The 21,843-nt window shown below is 45.7% G+C and overlaps 1 protein-coding gene across 3 annotated transcripts; it reads right to left on the bottom strand.

The window, feature by feature from the left end:
- Window positions 1-316: 316 nt before the first annotated feature.
- Window positions 317-12,270, bottom strand: LOC311211110 (carnosine N-methyltransferase 2; the record flags this gene model as incomplete). Of its 3 annotated transcripts, XM_084289639.1 has the most annotated exons (8): window positions 317-1,400; window positions 2,414-2,507; window positions 3,092-3,222; window positions 3,335-3,442; window positions 6,485-6,537; window positions 8,313-8,451; window positions 9,934-9,995; window positions 12,065-12,270. In XM_084289639.1, the coding sequence occupies 8 exons, from the start codon at window positions 12,088-12,090 to the stop codon at window positions 1,045-1,047; spliced, it is 969 nt and encodes a 322-aa protein (XP_084145765.1). In that variant the 3' UTR covers window positions 317-1,044. The 3 variants fall into 3 exon arrangements, with proteins under 3 accessions (XP_084145765.1, XP_084145766.1, XP_084145764.1); XM_084289640.1 differs by lacking the exon at window positions 9,934-9,995; XM_084289638.1 differs by lacking the exon at window positions 12,065-12,270 and having other exon boundaries at window positions 9,934-10,057.
- Window positions 12,271-21,843: the final 9,573 nt, after the last annotated feature.

Here is a 21,843-nt window from a genome sequence, read left to right as displayed (position 1 = left end):
CTCCTTCAGCCCTCTGAAAGGCTCAGAACCGTGCAGAAGTAGTCTCAACTTACCTGTGTGACCATCTTAAGCCCATGCGTTGTATTTAAGTAATGTAGGTGCTGTGCTGCAGTCACCTATATGGGTAAGTGCAGGGCAAGAGCCAGGTGGCTGCAGCTCAGCTCGGCTCTTCCACATCCTCAGGGTCACCCTTCTCACTTACGGAAGCACTTAGTGTTTCCATAAAAAATAGAAAAATGCAAAGTACCATTTTAACTAAACAGCCTCTTTGCTCTTCATTTTCTCTAAGCCCACATATACAGAGCAAGATGTGACATTCTTTGGTTTAAAGAGGCTTTTATTTTACATGGAGAAAAACAGTAGTAAGAAAGTAACAAAATTAATACCTGCCTGAAAGGGCACAGGGCAAGTATTATCCTGTAATTCAGAAATTCTCCAAACAAAAAGGTGGAAAACTTTTTAAGACATGTCTATATGGCGAGATGCTGAGATGTTCAGGGTAGTAAATAGCTATGCTGATTTAAAAAATAACAATTTTGTAATAGCCTAGTGCAGTGCAGTGAGCAGCTCCAGTCAGGGTGCACTGAGGCACATGTTTGGGGCAAAGCAGCAGGGACATCTTGGTGGTTTTGTCCAGGTGCAGTTGGAAGAAACGGGTGCATATGCAGCTGGCATGGGGGCTGCAGCCTTCTCCTGGCACCTAGTCACATGGACATGCCTTTAGGTATGTAAACATGCTGTCTGTATGGAAAACTGGAGATCCAGTTGAGAGAGGATGCATACCATTAAAGAAAACACCTTCCATGCAGGCTTTTAGTGAGATGCAGCTCTTTACTTTCTGGAACATGTTCTCCTAAGGTTGGACTAGATTTCCAGGGGGAAATCTTGGCCCTGTTGACCTCAATGGGACAAAGAGCTCATCCTTGATGTTGCAGGCTGCTCCAGACTGGGAGCAAGAGGCTGAGCCCTGCTTTCCTGCACACCCCCCTACAACCACCTCACCCAAACACCACCCTGACTTGGCCTCTGCAGTTGGTCCAGACTCTAGGATTCAACTACGATCATACTCAGGTTGTTGCAGAAAATGACCCTCCCGTCCTTCTTGCTGCTGCATTCGGGCTGGCAGAGAGCCTCTTGCAGACGCCTCCGCAGAGCTGGCGGGGCCGTGCCCAGGAAGTTTTTCGTCCCCGTCAGGAAATCCATCATTTGGCCTCCGGCTGGGTCCCCCTCGACAAAGCACTCGGTGATATCCCAGCCCGACGGGAACTCATGGACGCGATACTGGATGCCAAGCCTCCTCAAAACAGCCGTGATGCCGTCAGAGGTGATGTAGTGGCCGCTGTCGGTTGAAGGCAAGCAGTGCCTGTACTTCTTCCACAAGCTGGCCCACCCGCTGCTGTCTGCAGAGCGGGAGGAGAGGTCAGTCCTACAACGCCAAGGCAGCTCAACACCAGCCAGTGCAAAGACTGAATGGGGCTGAAATGCTCGCTGCTGGCACGGACCTTGCCAGGAGCAGTGGAAAGGCTTTCCCCTCACTTGAGTCCACTCATAAAGATGGGTAAAAACATGACCACCTGCAGCCCTCCCTCCAAAACTCTCCTGTTTCAGAGAAATTCCCAAGAGACCATCACCAGCATTGGGTTTGTAAGGACCAAGGAGTGCACACAACTATATCAGGGCACAGAGCCTGCACATGCACATTACTCCCTAAGTGCCCCTTTGATAGCACAGGCATTTTTATGCACTGAACCTCATTTTTAAGTGCACATCCAAAAGCATATACCTGAAAAAGTCTGTCCCAGCTAGCAAGAGAAACCAGCGTTCCAGCAGTGCTGGAGGGAGGTTTAACGTTGAACATGGGGAAGTGTGTTTTGTCCACTATTCCATGAGCTGGGAACTCATGAATGGCACAGTGGAAAAAACACTTTAAAAAAAAAAAATAAGTATGATGAGTTTATGAGTGCCTCTTTTTCAAACCCCACAGTTCTGGGCAGCTCCCCTTGCTTGGCCTGCTGGGTTTTTAGCCATTGCTGTGCAAAGTGCCCCAGAGCTCAGGCTGTCTTTGCATGGTGTTCATTTCACCATAAACAAGAACTGGCTTTCCTCCAGGAGTAGCCACACTTCTCTCTAGCCAGTAATTTCACAACAGGAGGCTTCCACAAGGTACGTAGTCATTCATCTACTTTTCATGCAGGGAAGCAAGAGCACACAGGTTATGTCTATAATCTCATCAGACATTGGGGTCCAAGAGACTAAGACCATGGTTGCATGCTCCCTATATGATATGTTTGTTTTGTTTAAATGTGATGGAATTACTGCTACTGAAATCCTGAGGCAATTACTAGTAGCTCTCATACTTCACAGCCCTTCAAAATACCAGCAATGATGCCAAAAAATGAGACACCCCTCTTACCTGACAAAATTATGATCAGGAGTTTACCCTGGTGGTCGAGGCAGCTGTGGAAAAACTTGATGGTATTAGGAATGTCTTCCACACGGTACAGCATCTGGAAGGGAGAGTTGCATGCAGCCATTACTCCTCCTGTGTGGTGCAAGAGCCCTGCAAGGGTTTAGGCCCTCTCTATAGAGCTGGTGCTTTACACGACTTCCCCGTCGCTTCCCGCCCAGCGCTGCCCTTCAGGCCCAGCAGTGTTGTGGCTGCAAGATGTGTGCATCCCTTTAATCACTTTTTAGGCAAGTTCTTCACTATCTTTGCTGACTTCCCACGGCCGAGGCCCCTGTGTGAGAGTGCAGATACAGATAGAGATGTTCACTAATATTTCCATTCAATGCCATCCAAATTATTCTGATTAGGTCAAAAAACTCTCCAGCTTTTTGAAGTGGCAAAGCATAATTGTTGGTCTCTGCGTGATGTTTTAAGTGTCTGTCCAACAGTCCTGTTTTACTACCCACCATACAGTTAAACCAGAGACCAAAACCTGGGTGGATCAGGAATGAGGTTTAATATTTGTACAGCTGCTGCAGAAGCTGTTGTTTGCTGGAGAACTGTGCTCATCCCCAGTCCCCCCAACATCCAGCAGAAGGTAGTGCTGAAATGTAATACTTCTATATTAAAAAAATACTTCCTTACCTGAATCATATGTATGAAGTCAAATTTCTTGTTTATGCATTTCTCTTTCACCTGTTGTTCATACTCTGAGGAAGTGAGCTGGTGCCAAATAAAGGAGACACCCTGTAGATCTGGAGCTTGATTAACTAGCTCTGTTTAAAAAGTAGAAGAAAAAAAAAATCACAGAACAGCAGAATAAATCATCATACAAATCAACGGTTCTGGCTGTACCCCAGGCTGTGGAGGTGACCCAAAGAGCCTCACCTTTGTAAGCAGCCACGTGCTGTGGGTTGGGCTCTACGATTTCGTTGTTAATAAGGACCCCTGGATGTGCAGCCTGCAGGATCCTGAGCATTTTCAAATCCTGTTCACCTATTCAATAAACACAAATTCATTATTTAAAAACAACACCTGAATGGTGATGAAAGGATGCCAGTGCACCTACTGCTCGGAAATCCCCAAAGCAGAAGTGAGGCACTTTCTACCTTGCATGGTGGCATCTCAGACAGTAACAGCCTTATCACGATGTCTAACTGCTCGAGTTAACATACACTTAGAGATAAGACTAAGAACGAGGAAGAGATAAGCAACTGAGCAGAAACCTACTAATGGCAATACTCCGGGTTATGGGAGAAACAGGTTGAAATAATCAAAGATCAATGTTTAAAAAATAACAGGAATCATTCGTTTTCAAGAAAAACACAAAGTTAGCATGGGGACAGGGAGAGATTTGGCACTGCATATTTAGCTGTTGGTGCTCCTCTGTCAGAGTCTGAGCTCAGGAGGAGCAAGCTTCAGTCTGTCTTTCTGTCCTAGAAAATACCCAGCCCCTTTCAAGGTGATGCAGGTCACCCTTGCTCTCTATCAGAAAGGCTGTGATGCACCAAGTGTACAAAGCCCATCTGGTTTGTGTGGGACTATGGAAATAAACAACAGAGGTGACAGCCTTCAGTGGATCTCTGCGAGGATCCTCTCTGTAGCTGATGGTGGAGCCTAAAAATAGTCCTGCCCACGAAAATGTCACACACAGAGGGCTTGACACGAGATACTGCATCTTCTCTAGCCTTTTAGTGGATGGACATGTTATGAGAAAAGCTGTCATCTTTGACAGGTGTTACATTAAACAGAACTCAAGGAGGGAAATACCAGTCATGCTGGCACTGCGCTGACATCCAAGGAAGGACTTGTCTTTTGAAATTGGAGAAAGGTACCCAGCACCCCTGAGACACATGGCAGGGGCAGTGAAGGGCTGGCCAGAGGAGCAAGGAAAGAGGCTGAGGCTGCATCCATTGAAGGCAGTTTCGTTGCTGGCACTGGTGTTACGGGTGAGCTGGGGCAGAGGAGTTCCTACTCTGAAACTCTGTTTTACTGTGTGTTTTTGCTGATGTACTGCCAAGGGCATTATCACCTGCTAATTCAAAGACTGGATTACAGAACTTTACAGAGTTAAAAACAAAACAAAACAAAACAAAAACATTTTTAAAAAATCACTTTTAAAATACCCCTTTGCTGCTGAAATGCACTTCTGCCACCATCAGAGGCTCCAGGGCATGGGGCAGCAATGCTCTGTGTGGGGAGCTCACATTTGGGAACCGCTAATTGCTGATGCTCCCCAGCCCAAGGCACTACCAGCTGGCCTTTAGGACCGTAAATTGATTCAACCACTTGCTGCAAGGATCTTCCTTGAATTAATGGTTACATAAAAATCTTTTTTTTTCTTTGCATGGTCACCACCTTCCTACAGGTTGGATGTTTTTGTTGGTGGAGGCAGGTGGGAGCTGCTGGCTTGAATTTGAAGCAAAGATGCTGATACTTTGAAAGTCTGTGGTAAGACAACAATTTCACATGCTCTGTGAGGTCAAACAGGACATTCCCAAGATCTCCCCACAAAAAAAAGAAAAAAGAAAAGACAGGGCTCAGAAGGTGCAATAAAATGCAAAGATGTTCCCTGGGGATTCACCATTTGACGCTACTCAGGTTTCCCCATCCCCAGGCTCACGTGCCTCCTGCAGAAAACCAGGGAAGCTGAGAGCAACAACCCTTCAGCACAAACCACATCGGGGCACTGCTGAAATGGGGGTGCAGCCCCACAGCAGCCACGTCCCACCCGGTCACTCACCGGGAGCTGACAGCCGAGGGAAGAAGGGCTGAATGAGCAAGCGTGGCCAGGATCAAGCAGCAGCCTTTTAGGATGCAGAGCGGGTCACAATCCCCACTAATAGTTCAGTCAACTAAACTGATTTTGGCCGTGTGAAACCAGAGTCCAAGCCCGAGAAGGTCAGGGATCACACATGACCTTTCGCTCGGTGCCACGCTGGCTCACTCCCGTGCAGCACGCACGAGTTCAGCTCAGGCAGCCTCGGCACGCTGCGGGGTGCAAGCCTGTGCCCCTGCCAGCCTGCCTTAGGGCTTTTCTTTCCCATTGAAACTTCTTCTGAAGAGGAAATAAGGAAAAATGAGGGCAGTGTAAAGGGTTCCCCTTTCCCTTGTGCTTTCTTGGAGTCAAACAGAGTATCGGTTTTACATTACTTAATGAGAACGGAGTGTAATTGAGAACTGAACGATTCCTTCCTCCTCACTCTCTTATATGTTCCAGCATATTCCCAGCTGGAGAAAACAATCACTGCTATTTTCCTCTTACTCAGGAAAACAATCAAAACAAGTGAGAAAAAAATCTTTCAATAGAAAGTATTAACACTTATAATTCAGTTGAAAATACTTTAAAACAAATTCAAAGTCTGACAAATCAAACTGCTATTTCTTTTCTCTATTTTGTATTTCTTCCCAGTTTCCCTAGGAGCAAAGCTGCAGGCTTTTTTCTTCTTCTTTTTTTTTTTTTTCCCCTCCAAAAATGCATTTACAACAGCTTTAAGGTTATTTCTGCCAAAAGATTTTTCTTCTCTGGGGGAGGTGGAGGAAATACCATTTGCAGTAAAACGCCACTTGTTACCAAATAAAAACAATAATAACTTCTCAAAAGCACATCTTGAAGGAGCTGACAAAGCCCCCTGCTAACAGCTGTGGCCAGCCCACGTTCATCTCTGCTGGTTGAGCACCACCTGCAGCCAAACAAAGCCCAGCTTTCACCTCTGCAGACCCTGAAGGCAATGCACAATGTGGGGAGGTGCCTTTGGGTGGGAGACTCTAAGGCATGACCTTTGGGTGGAACAAATCCCAGGTGTCTGTAATTCCTTCCGATGAGGTGTGAAGGTGCTCTCCTACCTAACCTGGAGGACTCCTTGCTTTTAGATATATATAGTCAGGAGAAAGTCATCAAGAGGAAGGTATTTCCATGACGAATACTGTTATTAATGCTCGAGTAATTCTCCCCATTGCCCAGAACCTGGGTAGAGCTTTCTCTTGCCCCTTGGGACCCCCACCCCCCAGCATCAGCTGTGCTGTTCAGCTCCTTACCTGTGCCGCTCCCCACGCCCAGAACATTTATCATGGATTTTCCATTGCCGAGGCTGAAATTACAAGTACACGTTACTCAACCACACTGTGTCACACAACTCTGTGTTTTAATTCTAATATCCCGGATGCCACGGTGGCCCAGGAATTTTACTGACATGTGCCACATGAATTGAGATGAAAATTCGAGCATCCCTGTGGAGCCCAACTATAACTTATTTTTGGCAGGATCTGGCCCTGTGTAAGCAGGCTCATATTTTAAAAGTACAGTAGGCAGCAGGATATAGTGTTTCTGTTCCCTTGCCAGAGTTTTCTTCAAGCTGTGGCTGGCACCATGCAAAACAACCTCAAGAAAACCTGGGGCGTGGGGTTCCCTTTGCAGGGAGTGAGGCTGTGCTTGGCCAGGGCTGTAGGGACAAGGTGAGCTGGGGTAAACCTCTTCATCCTCAGGAGACAAGTCAGGTTTTCTGACTTTGGCTATAAATGCTCAGAAAAAAAAATCAAAAGTTGGGCTATCCATGTGACTGTAAATATTCTCTTTTCAATATTCACCGTGGCTTGAAACTGGGAGCAAAGGTCAGAAACTTCAATAATTTTTACCTTAGAAAAACTACTTCAGATCCAAAAATAAAAAATAAAAAAAATAAATAAAAAATAAAAAATCATGAGGTTGTTGGCAGTGTATTTCATAACAGCCTGGCTCGAGGATGAGCTTCCTGGGATCAAGGCTGCTTGCTGCTCTACATGGAAGTACTTCATGGCCTTGTTCTGCCTCAGGCCTGTGCAGAGGGACAGAGTTTCCCGTATGAAATCTCAAGAAACACCACATCAATGATTCAAAAGAGGGGACAGAGTAGGAAATCCTGGGGGCTGTGAGCAAGTCAGGGAGCCTTGGCTCTAGTGAGGGCTGGAGGCGTATTGTTCCAGGATTAAAGATGTCACAGGTGGAAGATGGAAGCTCAGACCAACCCCAAATTAGAATGCTACTAAACTACAATGTTTTGTATCGGTCCAGCAAACAGTATTGGTTAAAATTCACATAAAGAAATGCTGCATTTAAATTTTCCCCTAACAATTTCTTTCTTTATTATTGCTTCTATTACTTTAGATAGATAGATAGAGAGACAGACAGATATAGATATAAGCATCTAAAGTCACCTGCCTAAGTGATTTTCTCAAAGGAGAATACAGTTTCTACAGCATCCAAAAATTATCCAGACTTGAAAGACTTTTCTTGTGGTTTGGATCTAGCCTGTTCTGAAACTATCTGCAGTCACACAGGCTTAATATGTTACATCAGTACTTCACAAAACTGATTATCATTTGGTACTTAAGCAATGCAAATCGACTTAGGATAGAAATAAGGAGGTCTTAGGGGATTGAGAAAAGCAAGAATTAGTCACTAGAATAGAATTAGAGATGTGTTTCTGTTTGGACTGATGTGTGATGAAGTCCCAAAAGTAGGCATAGAGCACAAGAGGGAGCTTTCTTTTGAAGAAAAAAAAAAAAAGGAGGGGGAGAAAAAAAAATCCAAAAATCGTTAATCCTTTGAAAATCAGCTAATGAAAGCAGATGGACATGAAAATAGGGTCTTGATTCTTTCCCTAACATAAGCTGAGAAGCAACACAATGTATTAATTGAAATTATGTGTATACTTGAGACATTAAACTGAATATCCTAAAGACCACTATTAAGGGACTTAAAACTGAAAAGCGTTGAAAGTTCATTCACGCCCCAGAGAACCCTTAAACATGTTTGCTGACCCTTATGCACAGGTTGCCCTCCCCAGATAACAGATGGCTTTCACACCTCGGTGGATGCGCTCCTTACCCTGCCATGATGCGAGGCATTTCTTCCTTGTTGAACTCATCCATGCACTGGTGCTCCGTTGAATGATCCAAAAATGACTTAAAGGCCTCCACATACTCTTCAGCCGTGAGACTTCTCATGGAGGGGACCACATATAGCTCTTGAGAAACAAATATGAATTATATGTAAGTGACTTCAAGGCAAATAAAGGATCGAAACACTTACCTCGTGGAAGAAACCAAACCAAACCCAGCCCAACCCAACAGAAGCCAGAGATTCGGGAGGACACAGAGCCCAGGAGCCATCCAGGCAAGTGGGCTCACGTGAAAACTTTCTGTCTGTTGACACTAAAGGTGTGATAAATATTCTTTGATGCCCCTTGACACCAGTATATTTGTTAAGTCACCATCAGTACCGCAGGTTGCCCTGAGGAAAATGGCCCCATTATTTCCTGAAGATGCTTAGCTGGATACGACTCAATTTGCAGAAAGGGAAGTGGCTGAAGTACTAAAGGCAAAGAATGAGAAGGCAATTGCTCAGCAAGTCCAGACCTGGAAAGGCTGTGGCTCTTGCACATGCTGGACAGCGTAAATGAAACCGCCAGCTGCTGGCACACTTGCTATTGGGGTGATGCAACACAAAAAACGCACACCTGCAGCTGAAGCAAAAATAGTTAACGCCGTGCGCCTCATTTCCAACTCTCGTTGGCGTGGGACAGCCGTGCTCTGCCGGGTAAGTGAATTCCCTGCTGGAAGTTTCAGCTCGTGGCCATGAGGGCAGATGGCAGCATTTCAGCTGAATGGGTTCATGCTCAAGTGCAGGCCACCAAGACTAAGATTTGCAGTTCTGAACAAAGGCCCAGGGCAACTCAAGAAGATGGAGGCAATTATTGCAAAAACACAATTTCTTGCAGTCTCATCCTAACAACGGTGCTCCTGCCAGGGCACAAGCTCTGGCCAGCTGCTTGGGTCTGAGGAGCAATGCTAAGACTACGACTTGAGGCTCACCAGAATTTGCCATTCAGCTGACTACTGTCTGTGGGGACTATCGCAGACAGAAGACTGCAGTAGGGATGCAGTGCTAGTGCCAGCCTCAACATCTGAGATTGGCATTAAAAACATAGTGTTCAGAAAGAAAGAAAAAAAAAAAAAAAAAACACCAGCTTTTCCTCCTAAACAAAATGAGAATGAAGGCCAGGACAGGATTCAGCAGAGCATCTTCATCCCCATTTTTGCCTTTTGAGGAGTTGCTTGTTGAAATTATGCTTTTAGTTGCTACTGATAAAAAGACTTTGTATCTGTCATGCAGGACTGTGCAATCTTAACTGGACACCTATGCTCTTTCCAAAACCAATGTCCCTGACTGGTGTTTTTCTGCAAGGTATGAATGGTGATCCAATGTCTAACCCTATTGGAGGAAAAGGTATCAATATCTAACCTCAGCACTTTGAACTATACCCTAGTGTATATCAGACATTCCCTGAACTGTATTCAGTGTAGTATCCTGTTTTATTGTTTGCTTGTTTGTTTTTTTAACAACTTCCAACTCTGTTTCCAAAACAAGATATATTTGTAGTGATAGCAAGTGGAGTGGGTAGGTTACTTTCATCTCCTTTTCGTTTTTTGATTTTTCTCCCAAATACCTGAATTATCGTGTGGAGCTGCCAGAATCTCTGCTTCAAAGTTCATGCTGGGGAACCTATTCCTGTAAGGAAAGTATAGCACTTCAGTTATTTGAAGAACCTGTACGCTTTTATGAAGCTGCATTGAAAATGCAGAACAAAAGGAAGATACTCCAGGACAAATTGTCCTTGCTCAATAATCAATAGTGTCTGTGTTCTTTTACTACAATAAAGTCAGAACTTCTTGGTTAGCTGATCACCCAGAAGTGTCACCGATGGAGTGGCCACCTGCACCACTGCTTGTCTGAGATGTGCCGTGGAAGCTTTTTCTCCCTCTGAAGAATCATTAACCAGTCAATACGGTGGAAGGCATTAGATTAACTGATATTACACACTCTGTGAAGCCTTTAATCATGAATGGAGTAGAAGAAATAACAGTGAAATTAGGAAAAGGCTATAGTGAGCTTCAGCCTCTGAAGTGCATTGATTGGCCCAATGTTTCAGTGTTTGTTTTGCTTTTGTTTTTTAACCTCAGTTTTCCCTGGATGCAAATGTTACTTGGGTGAATATTAGAAGACATAGGATTCAAAGAGAAAAAGGCAAAGAAGTCATTGTACCATTACTATTTTCATTCAGGTATTGTTTTCATTCTTAATATAGGTTTTTGTTTATTTTTTGTGCGTGTGAAGATTTCCAGCAATGAAGTCACATCTTCATTTTCCTATGATAATGTGCCACATCTATGAAATAGGGATGAGACACCATTTCAGGAAGGTATGAAATGAAATTGAAGACCTCGTTTCTACAAAGAAAGTTTTAGCATGAAGCTACCTATGCAAAGTCATCTTCTACTTAGGAGTGATATTCCTGTATAACCTCAGTTTAGCCATATTGCTGCTCCCAAAGCTTTGTCATTACAAAATGCTTCATGACAAACAGTCTGCAAAAGTGGTAAGCAGCCCTCAACTCCCCTCTGCCAGGGAAAAGCTCTCACATGAATAGGAAACAAGCCAGGAGGTGGAAAAGAAAAACGGGAGTCTTATAGTGGAGGCTTTGAACCACAAATATACAATGACTGTGCTAGCAGGTAGCATGGAAATGGGGGCATGTGCAAATAACGCACTGCTTTGGTGAATGAAGAAGAGACTAAAGTGTCCCAGAATACTTGGAGATGCTGGGGTAGTGCCAGAGTCCTTCAAGAACAGTCCGTTACAGGAGATCATGGCCAAAATCCTGTAGAAAGAGCTCCCTTGACTCCCGAGAGGCAGATCAAGGGTCTCGGTTCTACCATCTTGATCTCAAATCTCCCAGAAAAGGCCTTGCAAAAGTTCAGCAGTAATGAGCCTGAACTCAGCCTCCCTCCATGAGCTCCAGCTTGGCTGCAGGCCAGTCCCTCAAATTTCCACTCAACCCTCTGACCTCATCCGTCTCTGCCTGTCAAAAGAGAGGACTCTTTTGCCCTCTCTGCTGGCTGAACCGAGCAAGACGGTTTTCAGAATAAATCTCCCACTAAAATGCTGAGAGGTGGCATGGTACCCCCTGCACAGAGATGGTCCGGGGACACGTACTCCATTTCTGACCGGTCAAATGTTTCCAGCCATCCCAGGAGACCTGCCAGGTGGCCTGGACAGACTGTGCAGCACAAGTATTCACCAAGAAGGATGATGCCAAGTTAATTCTTCCACTGAGGTTTTCGGTGTTTCTCCCCGGGCAGGGTTTCTAAAAATGCTTAATTCTTGTTGCTGGTAAGGTGGAACAGCCTTACTTATCACTGGGGATAAATGGACATTCTCCATTCTCTGGACATACAGATTAAAAATAGACTTGACTGTAACAATTTGGGCTGGAGCTGCCCATCCCACGGCTAGTCCAGGACTCCAAAACCTACCGGGAGCACTGAGCACGGCAGCCAAAGGCTCCCTCTGGCAGCAGCGTGGGCAGAGGCACAAGGAGCCTCCTGCTCCTGCCTCCCTGGAGGCTGACTGAAACCCCAAACCACGAGCCCAGCATCTCTCTAATTCCACCACCACTAAACACAGAGAATCTCTCTACAAAGCCCCCATCCCTCCCAGGACATGGGCACACGTGCTTTCATTCCCAAATCACACACGTCCCCATGTTGCACGGGGACGCCCTTCCCAAACCCACATACCTCTTCATCTCGGGGGCCGGCTCCATGGCTGGGGCTGGAGTTGGGGTCTCTCCTCCACCTGGCTGTGCGTGTGTGTGGTGGCAGCACCGTGTGTGGGTGCCTGGATTCGGGTACCCTAGGTGAGCATTGCCACCGGCGTCCTGCTCTGCACCAGCCGCTCGCTCAGCCTGCGGGGACGCTGGCGGTGGCCTCTTGCCGGCACCTGTCAGGACAGACAGTGTCACTCGAGTGAAAACGGGAAACCCGAGCCCCGTGCGAGCGGTGACGTCCCCGGTGCCGTCCTCCCTCACAGGGGATGACAGGGGAAACGCTTTGGCAAGGAGCGGTGCTGTTTTTAAGGGGGAAAAAAGGGACAGATTGAGGCCTTTACAACTCCGGTGGAAGTGGCTGAGGGACATCAGCCTCTACCAAGCAGACCCAGGGGCTATTTTATGCACTTTTTAATTTGCTTTGAACTCTGCCTCTCCATCGTGCTGGCTGCCCCAGCCCTGCCGTGCCTCCAACCAACATCCCCAGAGAGGGGACACAGGGCAGGAACAGGATCATGGGGACATGGGGAGGGGATGCTGGGTGGCCAGGGGGTCTTGCTAAACCACAAGACCCTTTCCCTGAGCTAGTGGTAGAAGGCACAAAAATCCTGCTCGCTTTCTCAGCGTTCACCCCAAAAGCCCTGCCTGCCCCACCCCGAGGCACTGCGCTCAGCAGGCCGGGCACCCCGCAGCCTTACCTTCCCGGAGCAACAGGGAACTGTGGAGAAACCTCCAGCGTCTGGGAGCTGCAGGGTGCTCAGAAAGCTCCGTGTGGGATCACTGGAGGCTAATCCACCCCGTGCCCGCCCCATCACCCCCCTGCCCGCCGCCAAGCCGCCGGCATTAGCGCACAGCAGCGGCCTTTGTTCCACGGCACAGGGGACAAGGGCGCCTTGTGCACAGCCCTGCTGCACCGCCAGCCCTCAGAGGAGCCACAGCTTTGGGGGCTGGACCCTTGGCACGCTGTGCTTTTGGGTGTTTTGGCAAGCTCCTGACTAAATCCGTGCTGAACTGTGTGTTTCGTGCAAGTAGAAAGGTTGGGGTTTGGGCTCTGAGGGTTGCAGGGGGGTAATGACTAAAGCTAAGGGCAGCCTGCTGGCAAAAAAAAAAAAAAAAAGGGGGCACTGTTTCCCTACAGGCTGCAGCCAGTGTGGGAGCTGCTGGCCCTGCAGGAACAGGTCAGCCACTGTTCCTTAGGATTTGGTATCACCCACAGTGTGCCATGCCCCCTCAGTGTCCCCTTCTCCATCAGCCTGTGGAGAGACAAGCCTCAGACCTGTGCCTCCAAATAAGCGCGTCTGGTTACTTGGAAATCCACGATCGGTTTGCCGTGGCATGTCACCCAGGCTGGGTTTGGGTTCACGGCATGGCTTGTTGAGCCACTGGCCTGAGGTGGGATGCACTGGGGACTCACCCCACCTCCGAGCTGCAGCTTCAGATTCAATTGGGATGCAATGGGACAGGCGGCTGGGGATGCAGGGAGCATGGTTTGGGCACATCTGCCTCGTGTGCCTGCTCCCGGTGCCCTTGCAGCTTGTGGATTCAGTTTGGGACTGACTGATGATAGAAAATAGGGTTTAGGTAATCTGTGCTTTGCTCCAATCCAGGTCAAGCACATACACCTGGATTGCACCGCTCCATAGAAAACGTGCTGGGCAACAGCTCTACCCAGAAAAAATAATAATAATAATAAAATAAAATAAAATAAAATAAAATAAAATAAAATAAAATAAAATAAAATAAAATAAAATAAAATAAAATAAAATAAAATAAAATAAAATAAAATAAAATAAAAATCCTTTTTTAAATCCCAGTTTTCTATGCCCACTTGCTTCCCAAACATTTCCACCTGGGATTTTTTGATATTCTGCTGTTGCTGTTATTGTTTAGAACTGTGAAGATTTAAAAAAGAATAAATCATAATCTGACCAATTTCACTTTGGTGAGTACCTGGAATTTCAATGAATTTGTCTTCTAACATTTGGCAGCGATCAGCTTTTAGGATGATGAATGTCAGGAAGGCTCTCAGCATTTTTACAGAGCTCCTCGTGGTATTTTTAGCCTATTTTTAAAAATCTCTTAACTCTGTTTGGAACAATTGATTAAGGTCCATGTAAATGCAGCTTTTATTTTATTATGAGCAGAGCTCTTTTCTTCGTTAGCAGTTTGTTGTTGTTGTTTGTTTGTTTTTTGTTTTGTTTTTGTTTTGTTTTTAATGGAAGTGTTTTCATCAGGTAGATATTTTCTGTTTTCTAGACACAATTTCTAAGGTAAACCCATCAGTTTTTGTACCTAAGTGAAGGTGCACACATTATTCTACATTACGCAAGACCTGGTGCAGAGTAAGATACCTAGCAATTCTGTAGTTAATAACAAGATTTCTCGTTATGGAATAAGTTTTATTTTGCACTAATCCTATTAAATATTTAGCAGATTCCAGGTAGAATCAAATCTTGGAGTTTAAAATTCAGTATATGCATGTGCAGTTTTTTTTCCTATGGGGAAAAGAGTATGACTTCTGATAAGCACTGAAAAAAGCAAAATAAGTACTGGTTGTAAGAGGCAGTTATCATAATCCACCTGGGCCCTTGGGGCAGTACAGAGCCCTGAGCTTGAGCAAGAACCCATCAGGATCTGTCTGAGTTAAAACCTGTATTTTTGGGAGCTACCCAGACTGGATTTAAACCTCGATTAGGAGCACAGTTAGATTTTAGTTTCAGTATTTTCTTCGTTCAAGGAAACACAAACACATCTCAGTGCCTCTGTTGGTTGATCTGGATATTAAAAACATGTTCTCAGTTTACAATGCTTCTCTCATTTCTTCATCTCAATTCTTCATCTCAACACCTGGATGGGGTAAATCCCCATTACATACTTTAATGCACGGCAGCAGCATGTCCTGGTCCCTGCACCGCAGTGGTGACCACCCGCGTGATGCTTACAGAAGAGGCAGGGATCATCATACTGGGAGACCAGCAGCATGTGCCCATGCTGGACGGGAAGAGGAGACACCCTTGTGCCTGCCCTGGCTTTTGCAGAGGGAGCCTCAGGCCACTCTTCCCACTTTTCCTCTTTTCTGGAGGAAAACAAACCCATCCATTCTGCAGGCAGCCCCTGGGGCTTACTTCGGGGAAGCGCCTGCCCCAGTGGCGTTTCATTTCAATCTATCTCCCCAAAAAAATGAAGCTTCTAGGTCTGGAGATCAATTTTTTTCTAACAGAGCCCTTCCTGCCTTTTCATTAAAGTCTGGCTGCTGGTGCAGTTCTTCCAGAGCTTTTAAAAAAGCTTTTTTCAGACTATTTGACTAGAGGTCATATCTCATGTAAATGTAATTATAGAGCTAAGGCAAGGGCAGAGGGGGTGTCTAATGTGACCACCTCCAGAAAGGATATTTGATTCAAGGTGAAGACCAGCTTTTGCTCTACAGACCATAAACCATTTAAAAATATATCTCTGAGAGCAGAGACAGTCATGGTGAAGTGTGCCTTTTACCCTCAGTAGCTCACAGGTCTTCAACGGGGAAAATATGCTCATAATTTCAATTTTCCACGGCTGTACTTGTGCTGCTGCCAGCCTGGAGCAGCAGGAGACTGGGGAAGGGGCTGCCCACAACACTTCATCGGCAGGATTCAACATATTTGACACACGGTGCCCCAAAGCAGGGCGTTTTCAAACACCAGTGTACAGATGTGTAAAGGTTTGCCCATGGAAGAGCTCTTGGCCCTGCTTCAAAGTCAGCTGTGCAAAAGGTAAGGCTGTGGAGACTGAGCCTTGAGAAACGCTCCTTGGGCAGGGTTTCTGGTTCAAGAGAGCCTGAAAATATGGTACATTTATGGGAAGTTGGAGCTTTTATTGCTGTATCACAGAAATACAACGCATCTCGGAGCCTTGTCTCAGCCCAGCATTTCTGATACGGGTACAGCAATGTGCTGCATCATTTGGCCGGTTGCAAGGCATTAACAAGCAGGGGAGAAAATGTCCTCCCGAAAGGTCTTATGGATTTATTTTGCCGAACAAGAGCGACCTGCAGCCACTAGATGGTGGTGCAAGGACACTTTTCTGCTCTTCTTTTTCCCCTCAGCTCTTTTTGGTAGTGCTTGAGGCGGCCTTTCCCAGTAACACGGGCTGCTGTGGGCTTTGCTTTTTTCTTCTTAGGCACTGACAGAGGTCATTTGGAAACATATCACTTGCTGACTTCCCATCCTGTGTAAAGCAGGCCTCAGGCAGCAGTTACAACATGATTACTGCTGGCAGAGTATTTTTCTCTGCGTCACGGCTCAGCACCGGGAAGGGCAGAGGACTTGGCTTTCAGTTTGCGGATTAGCCTTCTTTTATAGGCTGTGGAAAGGAAAAGTGCTTTATATTGACCACAGTGGGGGAAAAAAGGGGTTGTCAGGAAAGAGGAAATCTCTGAAAATGGCCATAGTTCGGAACATTTACCACGGAAAAAAAAGTCAGGAGATTTTCCTCAGGCTCAGCGGTCAAATCTCCAGGCAATTTTTTCCTCCTCCTGTGAGACTGGCGTTTGCCCTATGAATAAGAAAAGAAACACGGTCAGAAAGACTGGTTTGGCAGCGGCACAGGCAGGGTCAGCCCTGGTCTGTAGGGCACATTTGGGATACAGGGACACGCAGTGCACGAGGGCCCCTACATGCACCAGCCCTGGCCTTGGGCTGCTGCACCGAGCACCCGGCATCGGGATGCTGGCGCTTTCCCAGCTCCCAGAGTCAGGTGAATGGGAAAAAGCTCTCCTAGCATGTTTTTAATGGTAAATTTCCAGCCACTGGGATATGATGGGGCACCCTAAAGATGACTCGTAGTATCCTGGGACCATAGAAAAGCTCGTGTTGGAAGGGACCTCAGGAACCACCCGGATGCTTTGAAAGAAGTCCAGGCACAGGTTCATTTAAAGGCAATTTCGTGAAAGCTTTCAGCAGCTGGTGAGTAGGGGAAGGGGAGTCAGAGTGCCTCGGGATGAAAAATCAGCTCCGACAGGGAGTCTGAGAGACAAGGCTTTGGTAAGTACCCTAAAAGCAAAATAATCTTGTATCAGAATGATAAATCTAGAAGACCGGGAGAAGCATTCACATATTTAAGTGACGAACTGTCCTTCTTACCTTCTTGCCTTCTTACCTTATCCTTGTTGCCTAAAGCACACAGATAAAGCCATCAGTTCAGAGCAAGCCACGATTTCAGAACTAGGGGGCAGAAGGAGAGGAAACTGCTTTGTGTTTCAAATCGCTTCTCCATGAGCTGCTAAAAATTGATTGCTGGGTTCCATTAAAAAGAAAAAGAAGTGCTGCTGCTCTTTGGGGGCTCCCCACTGTCACCCTCACCACCCCCAGCCCGTCCCTTGGGTGCCGCAGGTGAGTCCTGTCCAGAGCTACCTGCAGCTCCAGCAGGGAGAGACTGTGTGAATTACAGAAATGTCTGAGAAACTTGTAATTGTGGGAGTAGGCTTCATGGAGGATATCCCTGCAGCACAGGAGCTGCAAGCCCCCGGCAAAATACTTTTTATTTTCCTCCCTGCCTCCTGACGGCTCCCCTTTTGCTACCTGGGATTATTGGTTTCTGGGAGCAGAGTCTGTGTTTTCTGGGGTATTTGTGCTTTGTTTCATCTCAAGATTTACTGCTCTTTGGGAAGGCAGACAGATACCCATTCCCCAGACATCACCTATGTCCCAGTCCTACCAAAACTCTTGCTTGTTTTCTACTTACAATTTGATTTTCACTGGAATCCCAAGACTGAATAGACTGGTTTAAAGAGCTTCCAAATGAGGTGGCAAGGATACAGAGGATAATAAGATAACCTAGAAAGGATCAGAAGTGGAAGAGATAACAGAATTGAAGAGGCACTCACTGCCAGTCCTAACACTAAGCATGCAACCAGAGCCAAAATGGTCTTCGGTGCTCACTCTGGTGCTCTTTGTACTCCTGGTACAGCTTAGAGACTTCAACAATGTTGTTTAAACATGTCTTTGAAGCAATGTCAAACTATTAATATCATATATACTTATTAGAGGCAAATTTGCCTTTGTGGGCACCTACACAACAACAGGCCACGATGTCCTGGCCCCCTCCATGTCCTTGCTCTCCCACCCAGCCTCAAAATCTCATTTCCTTTTCCCCAAGCAGTTTTTGAGCTAATTCCCCCAGCAGGGGCATGACCACTGAACTGGGAGGTGGGGTAGAGCCCAGGCAGGTGTGACAGATCATGGCAGGACCAGCACCAAATGTCTCAGGAAAATCAGTGCTCAGCTCTGGCACCTGCTCCTCCTTAAATAATACATTCGTGGGTGAGCTTTCCTATAGTTAGGATGTTTTCCATCTCAATTTCTAGTATCAGGTATAGTGAGAAAAATTAAAATTCAGGTTTTGTTACCAACACTTTAATTATCCAGTGTTATCAAGTTGTCACCAGGCCTTTAATTATTTTTCAGTTTATACCTATGATTGCTTTAGTGATGTTAAGGTAGATCTGCAGCTGTAATAGGAAACGTCTGAGTTCTTTATAATGCTGAGGATTGGAAATGATGAAGTTAATAAAATTCACTCATCTCCTGTGCCATGAGCTGTCATCAATACAGTGTTCATCTGCAGCTGGCATGCTATTTAATTACGCCCTTTTGGTACCAATAAACATTTAATAATATATTCAAAATGAGTAAACAGGATATAATGCTGTCCGTGATTTTGCATCTACTTAGAGATTGGGCACAATACCATAAAGCCTCACTGCCAAACCATCTCAGCAGTGGACTTTGCATTTCGGACACAGGCGTGAGGTGGGGAGGTTATTTGTGTGCAGGATGTGTGTGCTCAAAGCACCTGGAGCACTCTGGAGATGCAGCAGAGGTTTCACACCTGATTAACACCATTTCTGTATAGTTATCATTGTTTACAGATGTTGTAACTTTTACCAGGCCAGGCAATTTTGACTCAGCAGAATATGATGCAAAGAATGAAACTTTGATTACAATGATGAAGCTGGTATGGAAACTCTTACAAACCTTGCTAGAACGGCAAAATAAGGAAATCATGTCCTGTTTTACACCATGTTTGAGCATCTTTAAGATAAACCAAATAGCAAAAAGGCTCAAGCATTCAGCATCTCTTGCCTGATGGCTCCCCATCACCACCCAGCTTGCTTGTCCCGCTGGAGGTGGTGACCGTCCCCTCTGCTGCTACTCAAACACGTAATTTGGTGGTGCTCCTTCTTACCACACAATGACATTTCCTGCCCAGAATTAACGAGCAGCTGTATGAAATAACATTGCTAACCAGCACCTGCATTTCCATCCCGCAGTACTTTCTGCAAACAAATTTTACATGTTTGAGATGGAAATTCTTGTGTAATTGCCAGCACCAATCTTCCTGAGACTGTGAAGCAAGGCTTGCTAACACGCTGCCCATGTGCTGGAGACCACTGCATGCTTTACACCGCTCTCCTCTCTGCTAATTGACCTAATATTTGCATCCTCTGAAGGACCACAGCACTGAGCAGTGTGGTTTTTTGCATGCCGATGTACGGCTCTTCCTGACAGCTTGGCTCACAACTGGTTCCCCCAAAAAACAACTGTGCTGCACAGATGTGGATCATTAGTGCCTGAACCAGAACTAACTTCTCAGAAAATTGTACTTATTGCAGGACAAATTGAGTCTGCTATGGTAGAAGCCAGAATAATTGCTCAGGGGACCACGGGGCTTATCCAGCAGTTAATTCATTATTTGTACCTGCTCGGAGCCAGGATAGAAACAGCAGGCAAGGCGGCAGCTTTGGAGACAAACTCCAGTGTCTCAGGATCAATTTGTTCAGATAAAGGCTTATTGCCATCACGGCAAGGTTGCAAAACACCTCTACAAGCACGTACCGGGGGGAAAAAATAAGAGGCTGGAGCTGTTTCACCGCAGTCCTTTAGTTTTGTGATGAGATATGCGAGCTCTCTTTTCCTATAGCCATGACTTGAACGCAATGAATGCTGTGTTTGGGGCTGTGCTGTGCCTTCGTGGGCACCCCAAAGTCAGGGCCTGGAGGGGGAACACAGCTTTACTCAATTTGTACTTTTTTAATACTAAAGTAATTTTTAAATACTAAAAATATCCTATTTGGGTGAATAGTCTTATACTCATGTTGTCTTAATACTCATTTTTGCTTATCAAATCTACCATTGCTTAATAATTTTGTAGATCTTCTCTACCCAATGCAAGTATGGGAGAGTGTTTTTTTTTGGTTTGTTTTGTTTTTATTTCAGGAGGGAGAATAAGTTAGTTAACATAATCTTGGGTAGATTTATGGTATTTGTTCTGCACCTTTACACAGCCGTTTTTACCAAAGCAAGTGATAATTAATCTGATTGTCCCCTGTGTATTTATAAGCATAGTGCAGATGCAGTCATTTTTCTATCCTCTGAAAACAAATACCTCCCACGTGGAAAAGCAGTTACCATAAAGAGAGAGCGTCTGACTCCATCAGGGCACCCACACTGCACTCTATTAGCACAGCCACTTTTCCATCAGTGACAAAATGCAACAGAAACAAATGCAATACGGACCCACGAAGCTCGCTGGTCAGAGAAACACCTGCATGAGAACAAACCCAACAAACCCAACCCACAACACCACTGCCACCATTACTGGCAGCAGCCCAGGCAGGCCACCCCCACACGCGCCATGGTTGGCCATTTTGGGACTTGTGTTGTCGCTGGGCCTGTGCCTGTGCTCTACTGGGGACGAAGCTCAGCATGGGGCCAGGAGAGCAGCAGTGCTCCACCACAGAGCAGAACCACCACGAGGTTTCCCAGATTTGGGGAGGCCCCGGGCCAGCCCCGCTCCAGGTGCTGTGAGCCAGAGCTGGCTTTCAGGCGGGAAACAAAGTGCACTCCCCACGTGGGCAGGATGTGCTCCCCCTAAAGAGGTTTCCCATCTAGGTCCGTTTGTGAAATTGGCCATCTGATGAAGTAATTTAAAGGATGCTGAAGTCACAAACAAGGCATAAAATAATATGGAGTTGGAAAGCACTTTTTCCTTATTAGGTTTATCAAGGAAAAGCTAGCCTGGCAAGCTTGTTCTATCAAGCAAATGGATGTGGTAAAAAAAGGAAATGAAAATTCTGATCCATATTCATTGTCTTGGTGTCAGCAAGGGAGAAAAAAGCTCCACTTTACATTTTGCTTCGCTTTCGAAAGCCGATCTGAAGTTTCACAGACAAAGTAATCAAAGCTGATAAAGAAGCAAAAGAAAATCAAAGATAATTAATAGAAACAAAGCAAACAGCAGAAGAGGCCAGACAAAGTGTCTAATATTAACAAAATACAAAACACAGGACGTGCTTGACTGCACAGAGCCGCATCTCTGGGCATTGACAGAATTGTAATGGGGAGATTTCTCTCCCCATTATTTTGTAATGGGGCGCTTTCTTTTCAGAAGGCGCCACAGGCACTGCCTTCTGCCCTAGTTAAGCTCTTCTCTTGTGATGAACCACTGTGAAGTAGCTGCACATTGACAAGGGTCATGTAGATGCCAGGCTGGCAATAATTCTTTTTTCCCCTTCTAATTATTCAAATAAGAAGTAGCATTGAGCTAAAAATAAGACCAAGCGTTCTCCAGATCTGCAATTACTCTCTCAACTTGTACTTGTCTACAGTATTTCTTCAGCTAATCACTACAGCGCAAAACATGCCAGAATTGTTTGAAATCAGAATTCAATCCCAGACACAGTAAAAGACTAATAATGAATGTTGTTTACACACA

This window comes from Netta rufina, assembly GCF_964035555.1.
Source record: "Netta rufina genome assembly, chromosome: 6".
Taxonomy (NCBI): domain Eukaryota; kingdom Metazoa; phylum Chordata; class Aves; order Anseriformes; family Anatidae; genus Netta; species Netta rufina.
This window is presented reverse-complemented; position numbering and strand designations above follow the sequence as displayed.